The sequence below is a fragment of the Megalobrama amblycephala genome, linkage group LG12, assembly GCF_018812025.1.
Source record: "Megalobrama amblycephala isolate DHTTF-2021 linkage group LG12, ASM1881202v1, whole genome shotgun sequence".
NCBI lineage: Eukaryota > Metazoa > Chordata > Actinopteri > Cypriniformes > Xenocyprididae > Megalobrama > Megalobrama amblycephala.
This window is the reverse complement of record NC_063055.1, coordinates 34,561,865-34,586,306: the sequence shown is the minus strand read 5'-3', so window position 1 is coordinate 34,586,306 and position 24,442 is coordinate 34,561,865. Positions and strand designations below refer to the sequence as shown.

The 24,442-nt window shown below is 36.2% G+C and overlaps 1 protein-coding gene across 2 annotated transcripts in view; it reads left to right on the top strand.

The window, feature by feature from the left end:
- The window catches only part of frmd3 (FERM domain containing 3), a 71,583-nt gene that overhangs the window by 43,489 nt on the left and 3,652 nt on the right, over positions 1-24,442 (top strand). Inside the window, exons 10-14 of one of the 2 annotated variants that reach the window (XR_007187582.1) lie at positions 1,156-1,244; positions 4,845-4,919; positions 5,044-5,112; positions 6,471-6,595; positions 20,817-21,528. Coding sequence is in view for 1 of the 2 variants with exons in the window: in XM_048210826.1 (XP_048066783.1) it covers positions 1,156-1,244; positions 4,845-4,919; positions 5,044-5,112; positions 6,471-6,595; positions 20,817-21,469 (1,011 nt within the window). In the remaining variant the exon portion in view is untranslated. Of the gene's footprint in view, positions 1-1,155; positions 1,245-4,844; positions 4,920-5,043; positions 5,113-6,470; positions 6,596-20,816; positions 23,585-24,442 lie in introns of those variants that run through there. The other variant, XM_048210826.1, reaches the window with a different exon arrangement.

Here is a 24,442-nt window from a genome sequence, read left to right as displayed (position 1 = left end):
ATGCGATTTCATTAGCTATTGGGTAAACTACCATTTAAATGTTTGAGGTCAGTAAGTTTTTTTTTTTTTTTTTTTTCTTAAAGAAAATAGTACTTTTATTCCACAAGGGTGCATTAAATTGATCAAAAGTCACAGTAATAATTCACTTATGATGATTTTAAGATTAAGACAATCCAAGACAGTTTTAATGTGATCCTTAAATAACAAAAAAGGTGAAATCTGTTTGTTTTAATAAAAATCACCTTGATTAGAACATTCAATTGCCTAAAATCTGAATAAACCCTTTGATGAAAATTTGTATGCTTGATCATTTATTATGAAGTAACTGTATTACAAAAGCAAAAAGGCACTTGAGGCTGCTGTGCTATCTTGTGAAAATAGTTACAGCTGAAGGTCATAACGACATATTCACAATATAGCATCATATCTCATACCTTAGTACTGAATTATAAACATGAATGATTTGAATGAACCACCTTTTTGAAATTCTTTACATATATAGTCACACAGATTTGAGTTATTACAAACCATTAAACTGATGGAAACATACAATTAACAGGCAAATTAACTACTTTATATTACTTATGAGAATTGTCTATTGTGATTATTAATCATAATCATAAATTTAAGTATTTATTGGTCATTTGAGACTCATTATTCGTTGTGACTAACAACACTCCACAATCTTGTGTAATCATGATGATGCACAGCTCCTTGTGATTTACTCCTTTATTACACTAATATGTGTCCTTGTAAAACATACTGCAGTATCTGTAGTGTAAATGAAGGTTAATAAGTGTAGTGTACATTGCATTCGTTCCAGTCAAATTGTTGCTAACTGGCTGACCGGCTGTGCCGTTATGACGTGTTATATTGATCCGCACTCTCATGTTCCCTGCACTCTTCCCGGTAAAGCCGTCCTGCTGCCCACAAATACACTCAGCGGCCATCACTCTCACTAACATGCACACAGATTTGGGTCAGCATTTTGTTCAGATCTCATTATTTATGACATTGTGCTCAGATTCCATCTCTGTGTAATTTATAGATCCTTTTTATGTCCCTTTACCTCCCCGTTCACTTAAGTTGATTGTTGTTACCTTTGCTAAGATTCCACACTTCAGTTATTCATTCTATCTTTTCATCTCTCTGCAGAAGAAACTGGTTCTGACATTCCACACCTCCACACCAGCAGCCTGTAAACACCTTTGGAAATGTGCTGTGGAAAATCAGGCATTTTACAAGTGAGCCGTCCTTTTATCTCTCTCTCTCAGTCTCTCTTTTCCTCACACTCTGTATGTGTCTTCTAAGTAGCATTTGCTCGTGGTTTGGTGTTTTTATACAGTACCATTCAAAGTTTGTGGTCAGCATGATATTACAAAGTATTTCTATTTCAAATAAATGTTTTTTTTTTACTCTATTCATCAAAGATATAATGGTTTCCACAAAAAATATCAAGCAGCATAACTTCAACTTTCAACATGATAATATTAAGATATGTTTCTTGAGCAGCAAATCACTGTGCCCTAACTACACGCGACGGCGCGACATGCGATAAAAGGTATCTTTTCCATGTTAATTAGAGTTTTTGTCCTAACCAGCTGCGACGGCGACACCTGACGATTTCTATTTTAGAAACGGTTTCTATTTTTCTGCGACGTCACGGCTGGAGTAACAACACAAAGTATGATAATGATAATCCCAGGTAATGTTTATGTGCTTTATTTGATGTTAAAAGCATCTAATCTGAGTTTGAATATCATTCTGTGTGTCTTTTATAGCTGTACTGAAATCCCCAACAGACAATTCACCTCAGATCTTCAAAATAAATAAAAGGAAACAAGAACATTCAAACTGTAAACTCATTGTGAACAGACAAGTGTATTCTATGACAAAGATTGTTTCAGTAACTCGGTATGTATTTTTAATAATGTCAAAATAGTGTAATATTCATGAATTTGATTATGTACTTATCCATTTCGTTGCGAGTGCCATTGGAGCTTGCTGAGAGAGCCCGCCCAAACGCTTTTCTGATTGGCTGTGATTTTTGATCGACTTTATCGCGTCTTAGCGTCAGCGTCAGTTACGTCCGGTTACGTCCCTTCAACTCCTTTCACAAATCTTCTCCCATGGCCTCATGGGATCGTAAAGTGTTTATCGTATGCGCACTTCAGAATCTCACTGGACGTAGTTAGCCATCAGGGTACTTTTCGCCTACTGTTTTTCGAATACTGTGAATTCGGACATACTACTCTGTGCACATATTGTTTTTCACGTACTATATAGTAGAGAAGTATTCGATTTTGGACACAGCGATAGTTTTTCGCTGGAATCTTATCGCATACCGCATATCTTTATCGAGTACCTCAGGGATGACGTGTTTTTGTAGGCCAACCCGGAAGTTAGCGGTGCACGGGTTCCCTCGATAGAAAGCCTATGCATTTTTCCTATAAACAGACTACAGCACACCATGGTCGTGGATCAACGTCACCAAGCTTCCTCAAACTTTATTTAAAAAAACAACTTTATTTAAAAACATGCTCGCTGATTATGATCTGCGCTGTGTATGAATACTTATCCACTTTTTCATGAGAAATGCTGTCCAAATGTCCTGTTTGTCATGATGACGTATATAAAGTCCCCGCCAAAGGAAGTAGTCCCTTTAAGCAATTTGTTAGCAACTGCCGTTTTTAAGACACGATAAAGGTTTAAAAAATCACAAGTGGGTTATAACTGGTGTGTTTTAAGTCATAGATCAAAACGTGAAAATATTTAGAGGCTTTGTTATCCACAGACCTTATTTCAGGCGATTTGGTAAAAACCCATTCAAAAAACCCATTGACTTTACGGCGTTGGAACCGGAAGTCCTAAAATGCTAACTCGCTTCCGGGTTTTGCTTACAAAAAACACGTCATCCCTGAGGTACTCTATAGGCAGGAACACACCAAGCCGACGATCGGCCGTCGGGCAGTTTTTCTTCGTCGGCCGACTAAGTTTTCTCAGTGTGTTCCACACCGTCGGCTGAAGTTGGTCCTCGTTGGCTTTTTATCGGCCGATTCGACATGTTGAAGCTCGTTGGTCCGTCGGGCCATCTGATCATTCTGATTGGTTGTTCAGCTACTGCCGCCTGCTGTTTCGGAAAGGCATTTCATCTCACGCAGGCGCAGAACTGACGTGCTACTTGGCCGTCGGCTGTTTAGCGTCGGTTTGGTGTGTCTGGGCAACTTTGGGCCCAGACGCTGCCGACGTGAGCAGTCTGCTTTCGTCGCCACTAGTTCGTCTGCGTCGGCTTGGTGTGTTCTGGCCATATTGCGTCTGGTTAGGACACAGTGATTTCTGAAGGATCATGTAACACTAAAGACTGGAGTAATGATGCTGAAAATTCAACTTTCAATCGATTTAAAATATATTAAAATTTAAAACAATTATTTTAAATAGCATTTTTTTTTTTTTTTTTTTTTTTTACAATATTACTGGTTTTACTATAGCATAAGAGACTCTCAAAAACATTTAAAAATCTTACCAACCATAAACTTTGAAACAGTGGTGTATATGGGTCATTCTCTGAAAATATTACTAAATCTATGCTAAAATAATTAAATGTATGTGTAAATGTATGTATTTAGTTACTTATAATCCATGACCTTTCTGTTCTTTTCTTTTTGTGCCAATCCTTTTAAATACAAAACCTTTTGGGGTTGAAGATCAATTACAATATACAAATAATTTACAGTTATTTTACAGTCATATTTTTCCACAATGTAAGTACTCAATTAAATACGGAATGTAATTCAAACCTACATTTTTTTTTGTTTTTTTATGATTTTGTTCCTCAAATCATTATTTTTAACATAGAGTTGAACAGAAAGTGCATACAGCATTTTAAAGCAAAACAAAATAAAAAAATATCATGAAAGCATGAATTAAAATTCAATGAAAGCTTTAAATATACTGTACATTTTTAAAAATAGATTTTGCATTCCACACTAAACAAGGTTACACCTATATAATAATGTGACTAAGTTCTGGATCCTGGTAATTATATCAGTATGAGGTCATGGGGACGGACACGGCACACAAATGGCAACGCTTCCTGAGAACGACCCTGATATAAGTGCCTCTATGTCTTTTTCTCTCTCTCTCTAGATACTGTGTGTGAGTGGTGTCACATTACTGTTGAAAGCCCTTTAATTAAGAGCTTTAATGGCAGCAGGCCTGCACATATCAAACAAGGACACTGGCAGTTATCCCTGTCTTCATATTAACAACACACACATCAGTCAATCAATGACAAACTGCTCTCATGAGCAGACCACAGTATCTGTACGCTTTTCTACACTGATTACGGGGGAAATCTGTTGAAATTATGATGAATGGATTTATAGGAAAAAGTGCTAAATGGAAATGAGAATCCTGCAGTCTGTTTGCTGGGAAAAAATCAGCAGGAACAGACTCCATATGGTCCTACTTTTGTATTGTACAAAGATACACACAGTACAATAAAATGCAATACACATTTATTTCTAAAGCACATTTAAAAGCAGAAAGTCCAAAGTGCTTTACAATTAAAATAGAAGATTACACTTTATTTCAATGGTCCACTTTAGATATTCTGCTAACTGTAAGTAACTTTGCAACTACATGTCAACTAACTCTCATTAGAGTATTAGTAGACTGTTAAGTTAGGGTTAGAAGTTAGGGTTCATAGTCACAGAATGATAAACAAAAAAGGCGACTTTATCTCACAATTCTGACTTTATTTCTCACAGTTCCGAGTTTATATAAGCAACGCAATTTCAGTCATATCTAAATGTTATTGCATTTCTCTGATTTATGTGATTTAGATGTGCAAAGTCAAGTCAGATAAAGACTGTGTCCAGCAGCAGTATATTTTTCAAGGGAAGCCGATTTCGCTACAGGTGAGATGATTTGGCTGCATCTTATCTGATGGGAGTAAATCATATGTCAGACTTTTTTTGTATTATTTATGTTTCATTGTATTTCACATTATGGATCAAATGATTGTTTCTGGTTTGATTCCAGTGGCCGGGTGGCTAAAGAAGTGATTGAAGCCAGTTCAAAGATTCAGAGAGAACCTCCTGTTGTACACAGGTCAGCATCCATTTGAAATATATCTTACCACATCTTTTCTTCCTGTATCTAGATGACACTTCACTCAGCCAGACTGTTTGTGAGTTAGAATGTTGTGGGGATTGAGCTGTTCATGTGGTTTAAATAAGCTATAACATACTCTTAGCATTTATTTATGTTTTATAAATCTTACTGTATAATCTAGTTAAGCTTTCCTTGACCAAAAAGTTATAATTTAGTTTTTGTGACCATTTCCCATCCTCACACTGACCCTCACAATTAAACAAATTATATTTTTGACATTTCCCTTGTAAAAAAAAAAAAAAACTCAAAAAAAAAAAAAAAATTAACATTTTAAAATATACTTTAGCATACTTAATATGGAAATAATCTATATATACTTAAGTGCAAACTAAATGTAATGTTTTTAGACGCTTAATTGCATGTTATTTGCATATACATGAAAATGTATTAACATATTTAAATAAATTTGTAATTATACATTTGTAATGATGAACTTGCAATTTAGTACATTTAAAATAATAGTAAATTAAAAGGTTAAAATTTAATTTTAAAGGTGCTCTAAGCGATCCTGGGCGGAGTAACTTCCTGTTGACGTTCGAAGTGTTGTCAAACAAAACAGAGGCTAGCTAGACCCTCCCTCCTCCTCCTCCCCCTCCCATCCATGCTTCCTGAAACAGTCATGAACGTGCATTTAAAATGGAAGTAGTTTGCGTATTGGCTGAAGCACTGTTTATTATGTTTCGTGGTCCAGGCTGCACCAATTTGTTTTTGTTGCCATTTTTGGAGCTTGTGGCGACTACAGAGACCGCATTTTTTTACAGTGTGTTCAGGGGACAGGCAGCTAGCGGTAGTGAGGAGATGTTTGCTGTATGTGACAAAAAATGTTTTGGCCTTAAAACGCGTGACATCGCTTAGAGCGCCTTTAATGATTATTTTAATGATTTAAAATGTACTTTAATTTAAAACATTTAATTTGGCATTATTACAAAGTGCACCTTTTAAAGGTCTACTTAAGTGTGTTAAGAAACAGCCATGAAAGTGTACTCTCTCTTTAAGTACACTTAAGTAGTCTTTTATTTTAGTAATATTATATCTACAAGTACAATTTTAAAAATATGCTTTTTAAACCAGTTTAAATTCAATATAGTTAAGAAAACATCTCACAAAAATGTTATGATTGGCAAAACTGGGATTTGAAATAAGTGACGGCAATAAAACAATAAAAAAAAGTTGTATTTTAATTTGTGAACATGACTTATAGTATCAAACTATAATATTTGTTTTATTAAATTACTTTAGAAGTTCATGTCTTAAATTTTTTTGTCTTTTTGTGTCTGCTTCTGTGGGTGTTTCAGGTCTCAGTTTGGCCAAAGCAGAAGCTTTACTTCACTCAGTCATAAACAGCTCATAATGAACATGGAGCCCCTCCTACCAGCACTGAGCTCCAGCAGGGAACACAGAGACTCCTCAGCAGACAATGGTAACACACACAAACACACCTGCATGCATACACACCTTAAAGATGAACCTTTTCCAACTGTACAAATGTTTAACCCTTAAAGAAATGGAAAAAGACAACAACAACAACAACAAAAAACTAACAAATATGATTAAACATGAGACTCTGGTCATATTAATATACTAGAAAAGCTCTTTTTATTCAACAAGAGAATGATTGATTGATCTGGAACATCTGGAAGAGCAAAGATATCACTTTAACTTCCAAAAGCAGATTAGTCAGAACCAACGTCTTTGTGTATGTGAGAGTTGGAAATTAAGAAATGCCAAGAGAAGGAAAATCAAGGCATTCGAAATGTGTAGCTGGTGGAAATTGTTATGAATACCATGGATAGCCAGGGAAACAGATATATAAGTACTGGATCAAATAAAACTAGGGACGTCACTAGAAGCTGAAATCACTATATTGCAACTGACTGACTTTGGCCACATTATGAGTGCAAACTCTCTAGAAAAGTTAGTAATGTTGGGAATGGTCAGTGGAATCACAAGAAGAAGGGATGGCAAAGAACACGCTGGCTCGACACAGATCAAATCGGACACCAATATGAACATTAAACAATTGAAAGAAGCACTGCTTGACAGGACAGCATGGAGAATGCTTGTCCATAAGGTCGCTGAGAGTCGGATACGACTGAATGGATAGATCATCACTTTTGCTACAAAATAGTTAAATCAGGTGTGGATAACAACATCCGAAGGTTTAAGCACCACTTTTCACTGACCTTTGAAAAAAATGACTTAATTTAGTCTTATCTTAGTAATGCAGTATGTCCACCAAAGCATTTTTTCCAGCTGAAAACGCCAGGCACTGTCTAGCTGTGGGCGCTTGAGAGCTCTTCAGCAGCGCAGCGGTTTTATCCAGTTGAGACACTTTGGTTGCTATGATGTGGAATATCTGTGGAAGTGTTACTAGTATTTGATTCTTTGATAGTTTGTTTCTGAATATAAAAATGTCGACACAAAGTAAAGTACTTGCTCTGGCCTCTGTTTTAAAGGATTTTGTTCTGTTGTTGTCGTCGGTTGTTGTTGTTCAAGCAGTATGTGACGGTTGGTCAGTGTGGTATTTGTCCTGACCCTCCTCCACTGTGATTGGATGGCTGGGTAAAAAGAGACAGTGATGAGCACTTCATCTTACCCAAAGTTTCAACTCTCGGCAACCAGAAAAAAATACCAAGCATGCAGCACTAAGCGTGAAATATACTTTTTAAATACAGTGCACTCCCATTGAAAATACTGAAAAAATATGCTGGCCTTAAGAACATTTTTTTAAAATAAATAAATACATTTAATCTAACGTGATGCTCTTTTTATGCCAATAAGTATCATTATAAAGTCCAAGAACACTTTTTATCACATATTGTATATTTTGCATGAAAAACTAATAATAATTTGTTACATTTATATAGCGCTTTTCTCTGTACTCAACGCACTTTACATATGGAAGGGTGAATCTCCTCAACCACCACCAACGTGTAGCATCCATCTGGATGATGTGACGGCAGCCATATTGCACCAGAATGCCAACCACACACCAGCTTATTGGTGGAGAGGAGATAGAGGGATGAAGCCAATCAGTATATATAATATTATATATATATATATATATATATATATATATATATATATATATATACATACATACAGTGCTTCCCACAGGTTTGAATTATACTTGCGGTGGCTGCCGGGTGAAAAATCCTCCTATTACCCATGGCACAAAAATGGTCTACTACATGGGACAAACAAATAATGTGTGATTTTTAACAGTATTTTTATTTATTGAAATTAATTTTCATTACATAGCCTACAATTACATTTAATTACATACTAATATTATGCATTATTATGCATTGTAAATTATGCAAAATTACAGCATTTAAATGGTTCTCCTTTTCCTATGTTCTCCTTGCTATGTCATATAGTGTCTCTCTCAGTGAATGGGACAGATTTTACAAGTAAAATTTATATAATGAATAATATGCGTGTCAATTAATGTTCTTAGTCTATTCTTCCAGTGGGGGAGACTACAATAATTTACTATGAATTAAATGGAAATCAAATTAAATACAATTTATTGTGTTGTAATGATGGGTAGACCGAGTGAGGATCCATTTGCAGCTTTTATTAAAAGCAAACACAACAGTACAAGGATAAAGTAGAAGCCTAAACAGGGACAGGCTGAGGTCAGGGCAGGCAGCAAACGTACACAATCCAAAAACAGGTAAGGGTCGGGGCAGGCAGCAGAGAATCACACACGGGAAACAGTCCAGTCGTACACAACAATAACAATCCACAATAACTCTCAGAAATGATCACCGGGGCAAATCAAGACTTCGCAATGTGTGTGTGTGCTGCTTATAAAGTGTGTGAGTGTGATTTGGTGCAGGTGTGTGCAATTAGTCCCAGGAATGAGGGCCTCTGGGAAATGAAGTCCGAATGGGTAATAGTCAATATTCAGGTGAGGGCTCTCTCCGGTGGTGCAAGGAGGGAAGTGCGGGAGCCTCACTTGTAACGTGTAAACAAAATACCAATTATGCCCAGAAGAAAAAAAAAAATTAGCGTGTGACTTTTAATAATAAACAAGCCTGAAATACACCGGGACTCTTATTTTGAAATGTCTACACAATTGCTGGCTGATCCTTCAGATTCTTACAACCGTCTAAAACATTTTATATAAAGGTCATAAAGTAGACATTGTAATAATTCATCAACTTGAGTTCATTAGCAATCGCTTGGCATAAATCTGCACTTTTCATTGATTGAGAATCACTTTGAAGCAGTCTGAAGCGCTGTTGTGCAAGCTTGTAGAACGTGCAACAGCGCCGCCTTGTGACTTTGCAACATGCAGCGCTCTTTGTAAAATATCCACCGCATCTCTGCAGCGCACGTGGGAATGTCAGCGGGAGTAAACAGTTCTGACGCACACATAACAAGCAGGTACAAAACACGTAGGGTGAGGGGAGATTTTCCACTAGTTAAACGTTTGTGGATGGTTTCATTATCTTGGGCGGATACAAAAGTATAAGAGAATAAAAATAATAAAAGCATAAATGTGTCTCCAAATATACTTGGGCGGCCGTTAATATACCTGGGCGGCCTGCCCAAGTAAAGTCTATGTGTGGGAAGCACTGATATATATATATGGGGATAATAGGAGGCCATGATGATGGACAGAGGCCAATGGGCAGGATGTCAGAGTTACACCCATACTCTTTTTCGAAGGGATTTTTTTATGACCACAGAGAGTCAGGACCTTGGTTTAATGTCTCATCTGAAGGACAGTGCCTTTTGACAGCATAGTGTCCCCATCACTATACTGGGGCATTAGGACCCACACAGACCACAGGGTGAGCACCCCCTGCTGGCCTCACTAACACTGCTTTCAGCAGCAACCTAGTTTTCCCAGGAGGTCTCCCATCCAGGTACTGACGAGGCTCAACCCTGCTTAGCTTCAGTGGGCAACCAGTCTTGGGCTACAGGGTGATATTTGCTGGCAAAACTGACCTAGTGCACCTTTAAAATAGACGGTGTTGCCAGGTATAACGCCTCCCACTCTCAGGGGATCTGTTCAAAGTGAGCCGATGAGGTGCCGGTATCTAGGGAGACTCCAATCAGAGCTTTAAAAACTTGTGAATATCCCAGCAGACAGCATGTTAGCAGTGATTAATAAGAGGCCTGCTCGGGCTTGTGCTGTTAGAGGTGTGCATTAACGCAATGACACACAAGTACACATGCTTACGGAGTTAGAAGCTGCTGCTTTAATGAAGTCCTTAAATTGAATCGCTTAACTGTTTAAACTCAGAGTGAAGGAGCAGCATGATTAGAGTGTTTCGTGTAAGAGTTTAGTCACGTGAGTCGGGGGAGATAAAGCTGTGGAGTCCATGTGAGAAGTCCTGAAGCTTGTTCATCAATACTAAGCCCCTAAAAGATTGGGTTACCAGAGGAGAGGACAAGGTTTTAACGACTGAATGTCACACTGGCCCTGAACATCCTGTGTGAAAACAATGTGCTTGCTAAGACAGAGATATAGAGTTTGGAACAAACTAGTTTATTTTACTAAACCTTTAACATGCTAAGTCTGCTAAAATGAAATGCATTATAAACCTATTTACATACTCATCATTTAGATTCCCTTTTTTTATTTAAAGAGGAGCTATTATGCCCTTTTTTTCATACTTGAATGTTCAAATAATACCTTATTTCTTATATATTTGACATTTTTGCAGCTCCTCTCTTCCCAGTCTGTCAGTAACGCTCTGTTTAGATCCAGTCTCTGTGAAGCATCTCCTTCCAAAAATGCAAAATGTGCTTTGATTGGTCGGCTCGACCATTGTGTTGTGATTGGTCAACCGCTTTGAGCGTGTTTGAGAAATGTCACGTGACCATAACCGTGAGTTTCAACACACTTCTAACACAATTCAACCAGGCCCCACCCCTGTATTTTGCTTAAGCATTGGGTAGAAATTATTGAAATGAGGAATATAGTAACGTGTTCGTTGCCAGAAGAAAACTCAAAATTACAAATGAGACGTTTAAGGGAGTTCAGAAACAGTGACACTGTATAGAGAAGAACTGCTGATGGAGGAACTTGGTTTGCTTTGCAACTTTGTAGACGATTTTCATGCTCAAACAGCAACATTACACACTAAAGAAAGTTATAGCATAATATGACCCCTTTCATTTTGTTAGTACAGTTTTTTTTTTGTTGTTGTTGTGCAGTACCAAATCATTGGGGATCGTGTTCTAGAGTCAAACTGTGTTTCAGTTTTCCACCCTGGAGAACAGTGACTCATATCTGAAAATCTGGCTTCTCTTTGGTTCGATGAATCTGTCAGCATAATGCTAAAGTAGCTTTTAGCTTTTTAAGGGAGAAATTTACAACTCAAGCAAGTGACGACAACATAGCTTTTGATTAAAATAGACCATCTGTTGGCTCACCTCTTAGCTATCACAGTGGCTTTCCAAATTACACTGTCTATTAGATATTGCAGCTGCATCCCGTTCAAAGGCTTTCAAATCTTTCCAGACATGCCTTGGTTGCTGCAAGGAGTTGATTTGTTAGATTAGACAGTGTTAACTGCTCTGGGTTAGAAATATTTAAATGGTCTTTGAGTCTCACACACTTTTGTCTTTTGTTGCACCACAACAGTTCTGCTAGAAATATTTGACCCCAAATTGAACATTTTGTCATTTACTAACCTTCATTCATTAGTCATTACAACTTCCTAATATTTTCTTTCTTCTGTGAAACACAAAAGGAGAAGCTTATATGAACGTGCAAGCTATTTTTTGCTTATTTACTTGACATACGACAGCCGATGCCACTTGGCATGCCTTGTGAAAAGGAAGTGTGGACAGATAATATATATATTAATGTTACTGAAATAAAAGGTCACTTAAATGTACTTAAAGAGAGTACATTTTCATGACATGAATGCACTTTAGTGTACTTTAATGTTAAATTAAAAGTTTTACTTTATATTTTAAATGACTAAATTGCAACTTTATTACAACTTCACTATAAATGTGTAATTACAAATATATTTAAATACATGACATACAATTAAAGTATACTATAACCTAATTTCAAAGATGTCAAGAAAATTATGAAATTACACATAAAGATGTACTTAAGTCCTACTTGAGTAGGTCAAAAAGCTCTTTGAAGTTCAGCTAATTGCATTTAATATAAATTTGAACTATAATACCTTTTAATTTATTTGTAACTACCATTGCAACTGACTATATGCACGGAGCGTTCTTTAAAACTTTCGCAATAATTTAAGCCAGCTGGAAAACTTTCGGTGAAATGTCACTTGCTGCTGTGTTGAGCATCAATAGTGTAATACTTAGTTTATAAACAGAATATAGTCACTTAAATAGTCAGGCATAGCATTAATTTAGTTATTCAAACTTAAGACGACATAGAAAAATAAATAAAGACGTATTTATTGTTCCTCCTCGGCTAAATTCGACCATCAGTTTCACACTTTCGTGTGAAAAAAGCACAAAAAATTAAACATTCATTGTGCACTTTAGTTAGATTCATTGAATAAAATGTGAGTTTTCACAAGTGTGCCAAAATCATTGAGCTTGCGCTGCACTGACTGACAAAGCGGGGTGATCGCTTTGTATAATTTATTCTCAAGAAAAGTTATTGTTTTTCATGAGATTTTTTGAGTACTTCATACTTCATATTGACAAAATGTATTTTTAAACCTAGTCGTTTTATAATGTTTGATATTTATTCAAAAGTGAAGCTAAGTGAAAAACTATTACAGGAAATGTCTAATATACGCAAATAAATGCTACTCCGCCACCACCTGCTGGTGATAGTGGTAATTAATGTCTTTTTTATTTTTAAATAAGTGTTTTCTATCAAATGTTGAATTTCTTACATTTTGAAACATTCGGTTTTACAAATGGGGACAATCTCAGAAGGATGAACAAATAAGGTTTGTGGTCATCACGTTAAAAATAACATTTGAAGTGCTGGAAAAAATGCGTGTGCGTGTCTACTTATAGACATGGACATTGGGACCATTCCAAATATGAGGTTGATATCTCAAAAAATGAGCTTTCAGTAAGATTTTGTTTGGGTGCAGTACTAAACGCTTCCACTAGATGAAATTTTTTTCAGGACCATATAACCTTTTTGAATCATGTCCATGATTTTTTTTTTTTTTTTGTGTGTTCACATATCAAGTGCCAAAACCTTTACCAAGTTTTGTACCATTCCGTTGAAGTAAAAAAAAAAAAAAAAAAAAAAAAAAAAAAAAATTCAGTCACAAATGACCAAACAACACCAGAGGGTTCATTTGTCTTCATGTCTACGTTACAGGATGTGACGTTTTCTTGTACCATAGTATATCGATGACTCATGAGTGTCTTTATAATTATTCATGAGTCTGCGTGTCCTTATCATATAAGAAGATGCCTAGCTTAAACGGTTAGTTCACCCAAAAATAAAAATTATGTCATTTATTACTCACCCTTATGTTGTTCCACACCTGTAAGACCTTCGTTCATCTTCAGAACACAAATTAAGATATTTTTTGATAAAATCCGATGGCTCAGTGAGGCCTCTATTGACAGCAAGATAATTAACACTTTCAGATGCCCAGAAAGCTACTAAAAACATATTTAAAACAGTTCATGTGACTACAGTGGTTCAACCTTAATAAAGCGACGAGAATACTTTTTGTGTGCCAAAAAAACTAAATAATGACTTTATTTAACAATATCTAGTGATGGGCGATTTCAAAACACTACTTCATGAAGCTTCGAAGCTTTACAAATCTTTTGTTTCGAATCAGTGGTTCGGAGTGCCAAAGTCACGTGATTTCAGTAAACGAGGCTTCGTTATGTCATAAGTGTTTTGCAATTTCAATAGTTCACAGTTTGATATGTGATCCAGACCACTGATTCAAAACAAAAGGTTCGTAAAGCTTCGAAGCTCCATGAAGTAGTGTTTTGAAATCGCCCATCACTAGATACTGTTGAAAAGTCGTTTTTTTTTTTTTTTTTTTTTTTTGGATGCACAAAAAGTATTTTTGCCGCTTTATAGTATTAAGGTTGAACCACTGTAGTCACATGAAAATACATTTAAATACGTCTTTAGTAACTTTCTGGGCATTTGAAAGTATTAATTATCTTGCTGGCAATAGAGGCCTCACTGAGCCATCGGATTTCATCAAAAAATATCTCAATTTGTGTTCTGAAGATGAACGAAAGTCTTTCGGGTGTAGAACGACATGAGGGTGTGTAATTAATGACAGAATTTTCATTTTTGGGTCAACTAACCCTATAATTATTCATAACAACACACGTCGTTGACAGGTGCTTCAAACTGTGAGATCGCACACAGTAAGCGAGAGATGCATTTATAGATCAAAAATTAGTGTTTGTTTTTGCTTTGTAAATGTTTCTGCATCACATAAGTTCTTTTCAATAGATCCTGAGTTATTGACACAAACGCGATTCATCAACCCTGTGAGTTACTGGTATTTATGGCCCTATTATCAAGCGACTTATAAAAGTGCTTCAAAAGCGCATTCATATATATTTTCGATGCAGTGTACAAATGCGAATGGCTGTGCATTTATTTGTCCATTACATTATAGCTGTCACAGGAAATGTACAGTATGTATAATATATATTTGTTTTGTAGCGTGTAATGGTGAACTGCACCGTGAATTTATGGGAAGCTTTGACGACCTTGGCCACTTTTGTATTATTTTTCAAAAATGTGGTGAGAACTAACTGGTGCTTAAATAAAGGGTTTCATGACCCTTTAATAAAATAATAAAAAGAGATTATTCAGGGACAACTGCTTGACACCTCAGACCAGGATGAGTGTGATATCTGCTAGCTGTACTGTACTCCGGAGTGGATCTTTTCACCATAATCAGCCCCTGTGATTAGCAAAGCCTTGTGCTATGACTGATGCTGTATAAATAGCTCATCCTGCATTTGGGCTGATCCTGCCCCTAATGCCCCGACTTTGTTAGCACTGTCGACATGCTATCCGGTGAAGGAAAGGGGCCAGCAGGACCCCATCTTATGGGTGTGCGTGATGTATTACAGCATTAACCCAGCCGGAAGAGCCAGGGAGTGTGTTTGACATCATTCAAACGAGCAGAAGCTGTGAGAAGGTCATTGTTCAGTGAGGTGGGATTGAGAGGGAGGTGTGCAGGGGGTCAGATATGGAGGTTCTCGGAGAGCACGGGGAGCGTGGAAGCGGCGTGCACAGTGTGGGGGGTTGTGAAGATGTTGCTGAGGAATGTCTACAAGAGGATGTAGATGAGGTTCTGAAGGCAGTTTTGGATGAAGGTTTGGAAGAGCGGGCGGACGCCATGCGCTGTCAGGTGAAGATCACCACACGTCACAATCTGCAGCTCCGCATGGCCAACTACACGGCACGAGACGTATATGTGCGATTGCTTGGGCATGGAGACCGCATCTCAGGAACCGGTACGGAAGCTTCCAAATTACTGCTAAAATGATGATTCCTACTTGATTTCTTCATTGACTAGCAACCTTTCATCATTCTGAAAAATCAAATGACAAAAATTAAATTTTGTCATCCTTTATTCATCTTTATGTCATTCCAAAGTCTTTCTGAACATAACAGAAGATATTTTGAGAAATGACTTGTATAAACTTACACTATACACTATACACTATATAAAATACAATGAATGTATTTTTTAGGGCTGTCAAGATTAACATGTTAACGCAAGCGATTAATTTTTTCAGTTTAACGTGTTAAAATATTTAGCACAATTAACAGCAGCTTTTTTTTCTTATTCATGCAAATGCTTTTAAACCATTCAAGCATGACAAGACACAAGCTCGGTGCGGTACTGGAGCGCTGTCTGCGAGTCTCCTGTCTGTGTGACACACATACGACTCATGTGCAGAGAATAGCGCTTCAGACAGCATGCCGGCCGCTTGAGTTCTCCCGTTTTGTTGAGTATCCTCGTAAGCACAGTCTTAAATGAGTTAAATAAAGTCTTAAATGAACGTAAAGAGTTATGAAAATGGGATGCGTTTCAGATCCACTCGTGTGTCAGGTCTTAAAGTGACAGCAGCCTAATAAGTCTGCTGCTGTCTGTCTTTAAATGGTCAGTTCTCCCAAAAATGAAACTTCTGTCATTAATTACTCACCCTCATGTCGTTCACACCCGTAAGACCTTAGATCAGAAAACAAATTAAGATATTTTTGATGAAATCCGAGAGGTATCTGACTTTTTCATTTAACCACCACTTTCAAGGTCCAGAAAGGTGACGAGAATACTTTTTGTGTGCAAAAACAAAACAAAAATAACTTTATTCAACTATATCTTCTGTGTCATTCTCATATGTTGTTTACGTTCAGCACTTCCAGGTTCTACGTCAGAACGCCGGCTCATGCACACAAAAACTATTCTCTTTATAAAATTAAGGTTGAGTCACTGCAGTCACGTCGACTGTTTTAACGATGTCTTTACTACCTTTCTGGACCTTGAAAGTGGTGGTTAAATTTTCTGTCTATGGAGGAGTCAGATACTGCTTGGATTTCATCAAAAATCTCTTAATTTGTGTTCTTAAGATGAACAAAGGTCAAGTTTGGAACAACATGAGGGTGAGTAATTAATGACAGAAATTTCATTTTTGGGTGAACTAACCCTTTGATGTTAATCAAAGAATCAAAGATAAAGAAAATCACTCACTGCTCTTGACTGAATAACTTTTGCAGCTTTAATAAAAATGAATCTATAATTTATAATTTATGCAATGAAATCTGTGAAGTGTTTAATAACTATTCAAATTCTGTATATTCCCTACCTGTTAGATCAAATATTTAAAATATACTGTCTTTATGTTGTTTCTACATTATTTTGGAGATTGAATGTGAAATTATTACAATATAAAAATACATTTTAAACTTTAATGTTAGGTGCAATAAATCGTGATTAATTACAGAAAAATGTGCAATTAATTTGTTTTTTTGTTTTTTGTTTTTAATTAATTGATAGAACTTCTTCTTTTTTCTTTTTTTTTTTCTTTTTCTTTTTTGTCCATTCAGTGTAAATCAATGGGCACCAAAACTGGTTAACAATATACTTTAAAATATCTTTTGCATTCCACAGAATAAAGAAAGTCATACAGGTTTGAAATGACATAAGAATGAGTACATTTCTGGATGAACTATTCTTTTATGGCAGCAGAAAATTTTTGAATCCTACTTCGGTTTAGCCTGTCAGTAATATAACTAATAAAAAATGACCAAAGAGTTGACAAAAAAACAATAATACAATAATGTTATTTCAGGAGCTTTTGTTAAATGTCAGGAGTGTTTTGTTTAATGTTAATACGAATATTTAGTTTCATTCTCATAAACTAAAATGTTATTTTCGGCTATTATTTTAGATTTACAGTAGAGTAAAATGGACTAAAATATAACAAAATATTGACTTAATTTAACTTATCTAAAGACAAAATCTATGATTAAAAAACTCTTCTAGGGGAATTTTTGATGTAAACTTGAGTGATTAAAATTAAATGATTAAACTTGATGATTAAAATTAAACAGTAAACAGAAGTGATGAATGGATTAACAGTGGTTTCAAATAAAAGCATTTAAATTGCAATAATTTTTGCACAGACAATGAACAGTTTTCTTCAGAAAATGGAAAAATCTAGTTCTTTGTACATTGCTGTTATGACAAGTCATTTTAGGGGAAGGCAGGGGATGTCTAATTTTGTGCCAAATGACGTCTTTTTTTCTTTTTTTACATCTTCCACGTTCTTTTGGAAAATCACCCTCATATTAAGTTATTGTTGCATCTAACTGTTGCCATGGTAGCCATAGCCTGGTCTGTTACTAGTGATGACTGTTACATCCTCCTGGGCTAAATGGCTCTCTATGTCGCTATGGTGACATCTTCTTTTTGCCCATGCCTGCATCTGCTTGCTTAAGTGTGTTTCTGTATAAGGTGTTCAATAGATAACTCATGATTATCCAATTAGTTTGACAAATATTACATTTCAGGCACTGTTAAGTGGCTGTCAATGCTGATGCCCCGAAATCTAGTACGCCCTTGTCAATTACGGATTATTTAATTACAGAATGTGGAATTAATGCTTTCAATCCAACAATCTAGTTTTTATGTAAAGGGATGTGAATTATTTTTCAATACTGTATGTTAAGATATCATTGAGAAATGAGAAGATGGTTATGTTATATGGCATTACAGAGCTCTGTGTGTGTTAGAGAATAGTTGCATGGAGAAGCATCGACGTCAGTGACAACTTAGCCGGGAGACTTGTCTTAATCCACACTACCCAGGCAGCTGGGTCTATATTTAGACGGGACTTGTCTAAAGAACACAGGCTACAGCCGTGCCTCTCAAATGCTGTATAAACACATACAACATGCACACTACTAGAGCAAAAGCTTTAAACTGTGCAATTGTTTGCAAGCCACAATAACATAAATTTATATTTTAGTTAGCTCAAAGGATATTGCGTATAGTAAATGTTATGAATGTGGGTCACTCTTGGGTCCTTTTTGTTTGTTTATTTGAATATATATATGAGCAATATCACACTCGTAGCCGTACGATATGGCTGTATATCTGCACGGCTATGATTCGGCCGTAGGTAATCACAGTGTGCTGATATACAGCCATATCGTACGGCTACGAGTGTGATATTGTGTTTATACAACAGTTTGACGGCATGAGTGTGTAAATAAATAAGGAACAACAACGGAGTGTCTTTAAAAACCCTGTTTTGTGCAGAACTACTTCCTTCCGCCACAGATTCAAATCTCAAGTTGACAGTTTGACTAAGGCTTCGTTACTAATTCTAAAACATCTCTTTCTAAAAGTCCCTCCATTGAAACTCATTGAATTTTGTACAGTATTAGAGAGAGAGACAGAGAGAGAGAGATCGCCTGAGCAAGCATTACCTGTGTCTGATATAACATTCATTCTTCAGGTCGATGTCCATAATATTATATCCATTATAAAAAATCTGTTTGAATGTCCGCTGAGGAAAGCGATATTTATATTTGTCCTTTTTACAGTTAAGGGAATTTTCCAAACAGTGCTAAAACAATGTCATTTGTTGACTAAAGTCCCTTTCAGTTTAAAAGTCTCTTGCGACTGACTCATTCACTCGTAGTTTGGCGTATTAATGTAACTTTCTTTTAATGAACCCTTTCACAATACCAAATACAACATAGTATTTATATAAAATAATATTTATTGAACAATAATATTTAATTAACAACAATAGACATTACATATGACAATAGGAAATAAACACAATTGTACAATTCAGTCAAACGTACAAAAGCAGTGCTCTACAGGATTTAAGTTACATAAACTTAATATTAAATTATTACATTTAACATAGCCCAATTCGAATTGCTCAGGAACAATTAATAGATTAATAAGACCAAAGATTGCCTGTTTTATGTACCCAAAATGAATTATGTCTCATGTTTAACCACTATAAGACACAGCTGCAAATCCCCGAAGCACTGGCCAAGATGAAGCTGTTCTCGGTGGGTACACGAGCACTGGCGGCCTGGAGCTCGCATCTCCGAAAACATCTAAACAAATTGTAAAACAGGCGCTATGATTAAATGTGAGTCACTTATTTCAGGTTTAAACAACTACATTCTCGCCTAAAAAACTATTAAAACTACAGTTTGTGGAACAACGAGTGTAGTATTTATATAAAATACAGTGGATTTGCATTATATATATATATATATATTTTCTTTTCTTTTTTTCTCTCCACCACAGACCTATAGTACCAGGTTCTTAACTGCCATAGAATTTGGAGAATCACCATAGCAGGATGTGTTTCACCCAATATTCAGTTTAGTGGCAAATACAAACAAAACAAAACAAACAAACAAACAAAAAAATCTTAAGATAAGTTTAGAATTTTGCCTTGTAATTTATCACACATTAGAATTGGGGAAAAAAAAACTATTAATAACCTACAACATTTGTCTCTGAAAACATGTTTTGTGCTAAATGTTTTGGTGTTGAATGTTAATAGGATTCTAAAGCAAAAATGTCTAATAGTTAATTAATTGCATTACACCACACTAGTATTATTCTGTTTTTTTGGAAAGTACAATATTTTTGGATAAAAAAGTTTTCCCCCATAACAGAATGGAAGCATAATATTACTTATTTATAAACTTACTTCTTAAAACCTAAAATACTACTAATAATAAACAGAAAGATTAGAGAAGGTTGAAATGTAACAAACTTTTTTCAAAAAAATTAATAAAACATAGAAAATAGTAATTAATGAATCTAAATAGAAACAAATTCTAGGTACATTTTTTTAAAATTCTATTCATTTTAATGGTGATGAATGGAGATATTTTCGATGAGGAAAAAAAATATTTAAAAATAAAATGTTTTATTTTAAAAGTTCGTAAAAGTGGTACTGTTAAAGCCTTGAATTAGTGCTTCACCATGGAGAAAGTTAGGGGTGGGGGAAATGACAATATAAAATGATGAGACAAGTAATCCTTGTGATTTTAGATAGCTGTATTAAAAGCTATCCTGATAATGACCCTCATGTCCTTCAGGAAATGTTGAAATATCAGTGTAAAATGAATACTGTGAATTTTCAGCGATTAACACAAGCAATTGTTCCCTCTGCAGGACTCTCGGCTTTGAAAGACTCGGTTCATCTGTCCCCACTGAAACCGTCGGTCACTCCTGAGGAAGCAGAAATAGAAGAAAGGGAAAACCACAGTCAGGAAAGACGCGAAGACGAGGCAGCCAACAGGACGAGAGCAGATGAGGAAAGGAGAGAGATACATGTAGACAGTGAAGAGGATGGGTGCAGCACTCTCACCATATCTGACACGGCGTACAGCCCGTGCGCCAGCATGGTGCCGACACCAGTGGAGGAGGGTCAGGGCGGCCTGGACCTTCTGTTCCAGAGCCCCGCGCGCTTGCTGAAGGAGCTGCACGCTGATCCAGAAATGCAGCTGGAGCTTCAGGCGGAGAGGGAGAGGGAACTCGCCAGAGAGGCGTTTCGTCAGTCGCTGTGCAACCCGTCGAATGGGCGGCAGCAGATGCAGGCCTGCCTGCGCAGTGCCGCCCGTCTGGTGGTGATGGCCACCGGCCTCCTCATGATTCTACTCCCCCTCCTCCTCGTCCTGCTGGAGTCGGACCTGGACATCTCGTTCTTGCATGACATCCGCCAGACGCCCGAGTTCGAGCAGTTCCACTACGAGTACTACTGCCCCCTGCGACGCTGGTTCCTCTGCAAACTCGAACTCATTACAGAGCAGCTATGGGGCGACTGAGGCTCACCGTCCTACAGGAACTACAGGGAACGGGGGCGGGAATGAAATGGAATGGGCAGGTTTGCTCTCCTACATTACATGATTTATTCATTCACATCTTTTGCAAATCATGCCAACAAGTTTTCATAGCAGTAACTGAGGCAGTGTCCCGGCTGTAGTTTCATCAGTAGCATTAGACAGCAGCATGTGCCTACTAAAGGTCTCAGACAGTTCAGTCAACTCCACAAAGGGTGTAAGAAAAGCACAGCTCTGATAGAAATGCATCTTACATTTCAACACTGACAGTGGATATGTATGCCTTTTCAATATTTTTCATTCATTTCACATGCCTGTTGCCATTAAAAAAGTATCAATCAGGGTCCAAAATGAACTTTTTGCCTTACCTGTCGATGGTGGGATTCTGAAATCTTCAACGGAAAAGAATTCTGGAAAAAATGTGTCCCGGGTTCCTCAAAAATATTAAGCAGCACTGTTTTCTGTTTTCAACACTGATAATAATAAGAAATGTTTCTTGACACAGAAGATTGGAGAAATAGAGACTTCTTTCAAACTCTTTCCAATCCCAAACTTTTGAACAGTAGTGTATGTTTTTGCACTACTTCAGCCATAGGAATCAACTTAAAAAAAGAAAAGAAAAGAAAAAAAGAATCAATTCTTACACTAGACACTTTTGAGTTGATTCCCCATCAGCTCAAGCATCACATACAAGTGAATCTCTTTGTAAAACAGCAGCTCTCACAAAACAAAAATCTAGACACATTATGACTTTGTTCCTCATATTTCTGTTTTGCTGGCTTAAGGGAAGGAATTTGACATAACATGGCCTACTAGCTTAATTTCTGGTGGTAAATTTGTTAGAAGAGGCAAAATCTTTTGTAGACCGTATCCCTTTGATGCACCTATGCCAGTGAGGGATATAAAAGAGGGTATAAAAATTTAATTGCAACTTTTATCTAATATCTAATAAAATATATCACACAATTCTAAGATGAAAAACAATATAAACTTGTAATTCAGACTATATAACTTGCAATTGCAAGTTTATAACTCAAAATTCTTTAGTTTTTCTCATAATTGTGATATAAACTCAGAATTGCAAGTTATAAAGTCCAAATTGTGAGACATAAACTCTCAACTGGAATTACCTTTTTATTTTTTATTCCGTGGTGGAAACAAGCTTCCGTAAGAAGGTCGCTGTTTAAACCATGTGTTTGGTTTCAATTTGTCTATTCACATTTGATGCTTCCAAAAGTTAATTTTGGACCCTGATACTAGTTTCAGTGTGAAATCCTGTATAAACTCATATGAAGAGTCCATTTCAAATGGTTTGATGTCTTTGACTCAATCAACCTCCATAACAACACAAATAATACACGTCAAAAGGTAGAAGAGGCACAGGCACGTAATGAGCTCGGACCCGCTTCCCTAAATCAACTTATTTTTCTTAAAAATTAAATCAGCTATTAAGACAAGCAGATTTTGACCTCACAACACTGTATTGGAACAAACCTTCTCTGCCTCTCGCAGAGCAACACACACACACACAGATATGAGAGCAAGGGCAAGCTATACATGCTAAAACTTAATATCTGTTTTTAAATTTTTATACATTTTTATGTGACGCTTACAGTTACTTATATTTTTCAGACCTGAGTTATCTTATTTAAACTGATTTACACTAGAAAGTAGGTGGTATAGAAGTGAAATATTTTTATTATCACCAACAGCTTACCTTAAAATGCTGTGCTGTGTTTTTATATAGAATAGCACAAAATATAACATTTTGATTTTTCAGATTTTCAGATGTCATGAGCAGATGTAACAGCAGGTTGCTAGTACATTTGAGAGGCTCTTATGAAACGGATCACTGTAATCACACAATTTACATAAACACAAAATACCAAAATGCATGAAATGCCACAAATTCACATATTACGCATAATTAAAGAACATAAGTGTTTGTGTCGATATCATTATGGGGAAGTCAAAAGTTTGAACGTATTGAAACAATGAAAGTGCAGCTAATAAAATTTCCTTTACAAATGTTGTCCATTTGGCCCAAAAAAGTTGTGAAATCTACATTTCATTTGCACAGTTGGCTCTTCTTTATAGATATCTTTTTTTATTTATTTTTAATGCAGGCCATTTTGATTGTGTAAATTGTATCAGTAAAGGGTTTCAGTCATTCATGCAGCACACAACTTGATTTTATTAATTGGCAATTAATTGAATCATTAAACGTGTCCCTGATTAACTTCCCTTTGGATAACTTGTTTGGCAAAATATATTTAAAGTTTGTTTTTCTATTTATTCATTGTTATATCCCCATGCATGCCAAACCAGAAAAAACTGTGATGGCTTGTTCCATTGACACTTTTTATGTATGTAATTAAAGGGATAGTTTACCCAAAAATGAAAATTATCTCATCAATTACCCACCCTCATGCCATCCCTGATGTACATGACTTTGTTTCTTCAGATAAACTTAAATGAAGATTTTTAAGAAAATAATCCATCTCTGTGAGTCCATAATGCAGTAAATGGGTGCCACTTGGTTGACGCTTGAAAAACCACACACAGCGATCGTGACTGTAATCCAGTGGATGAATTGGTTACACTTTATTTCAATGGTCCACTTTAGATGTTCTACTAACTATAAGTAACTTTGCAACTACATGTCAACTAACTCTCATTAGAGTAGACTGTTAGGTTAGGGTTAGGTAGAATAAGTTTGCATGTAGTTACCTAGTCAGTAGAATGTCTGTTGGGGGACCACCAAAATAAAGTAGCAAACAGTCTACTAATACTAACAGTCTAATGTATGGAAGCTTGTTTCCGCCACTGAATAAAAAGTAATTGCGAATTTTTATCTCGCAATTCTAACTTTTTTTCTCATAAATACGAGTTTATATCTCATAATTCTGTCTTCTTTTGCAATTCTGACTTCTTTTCTCAGAATTGTGAGTTATGAAC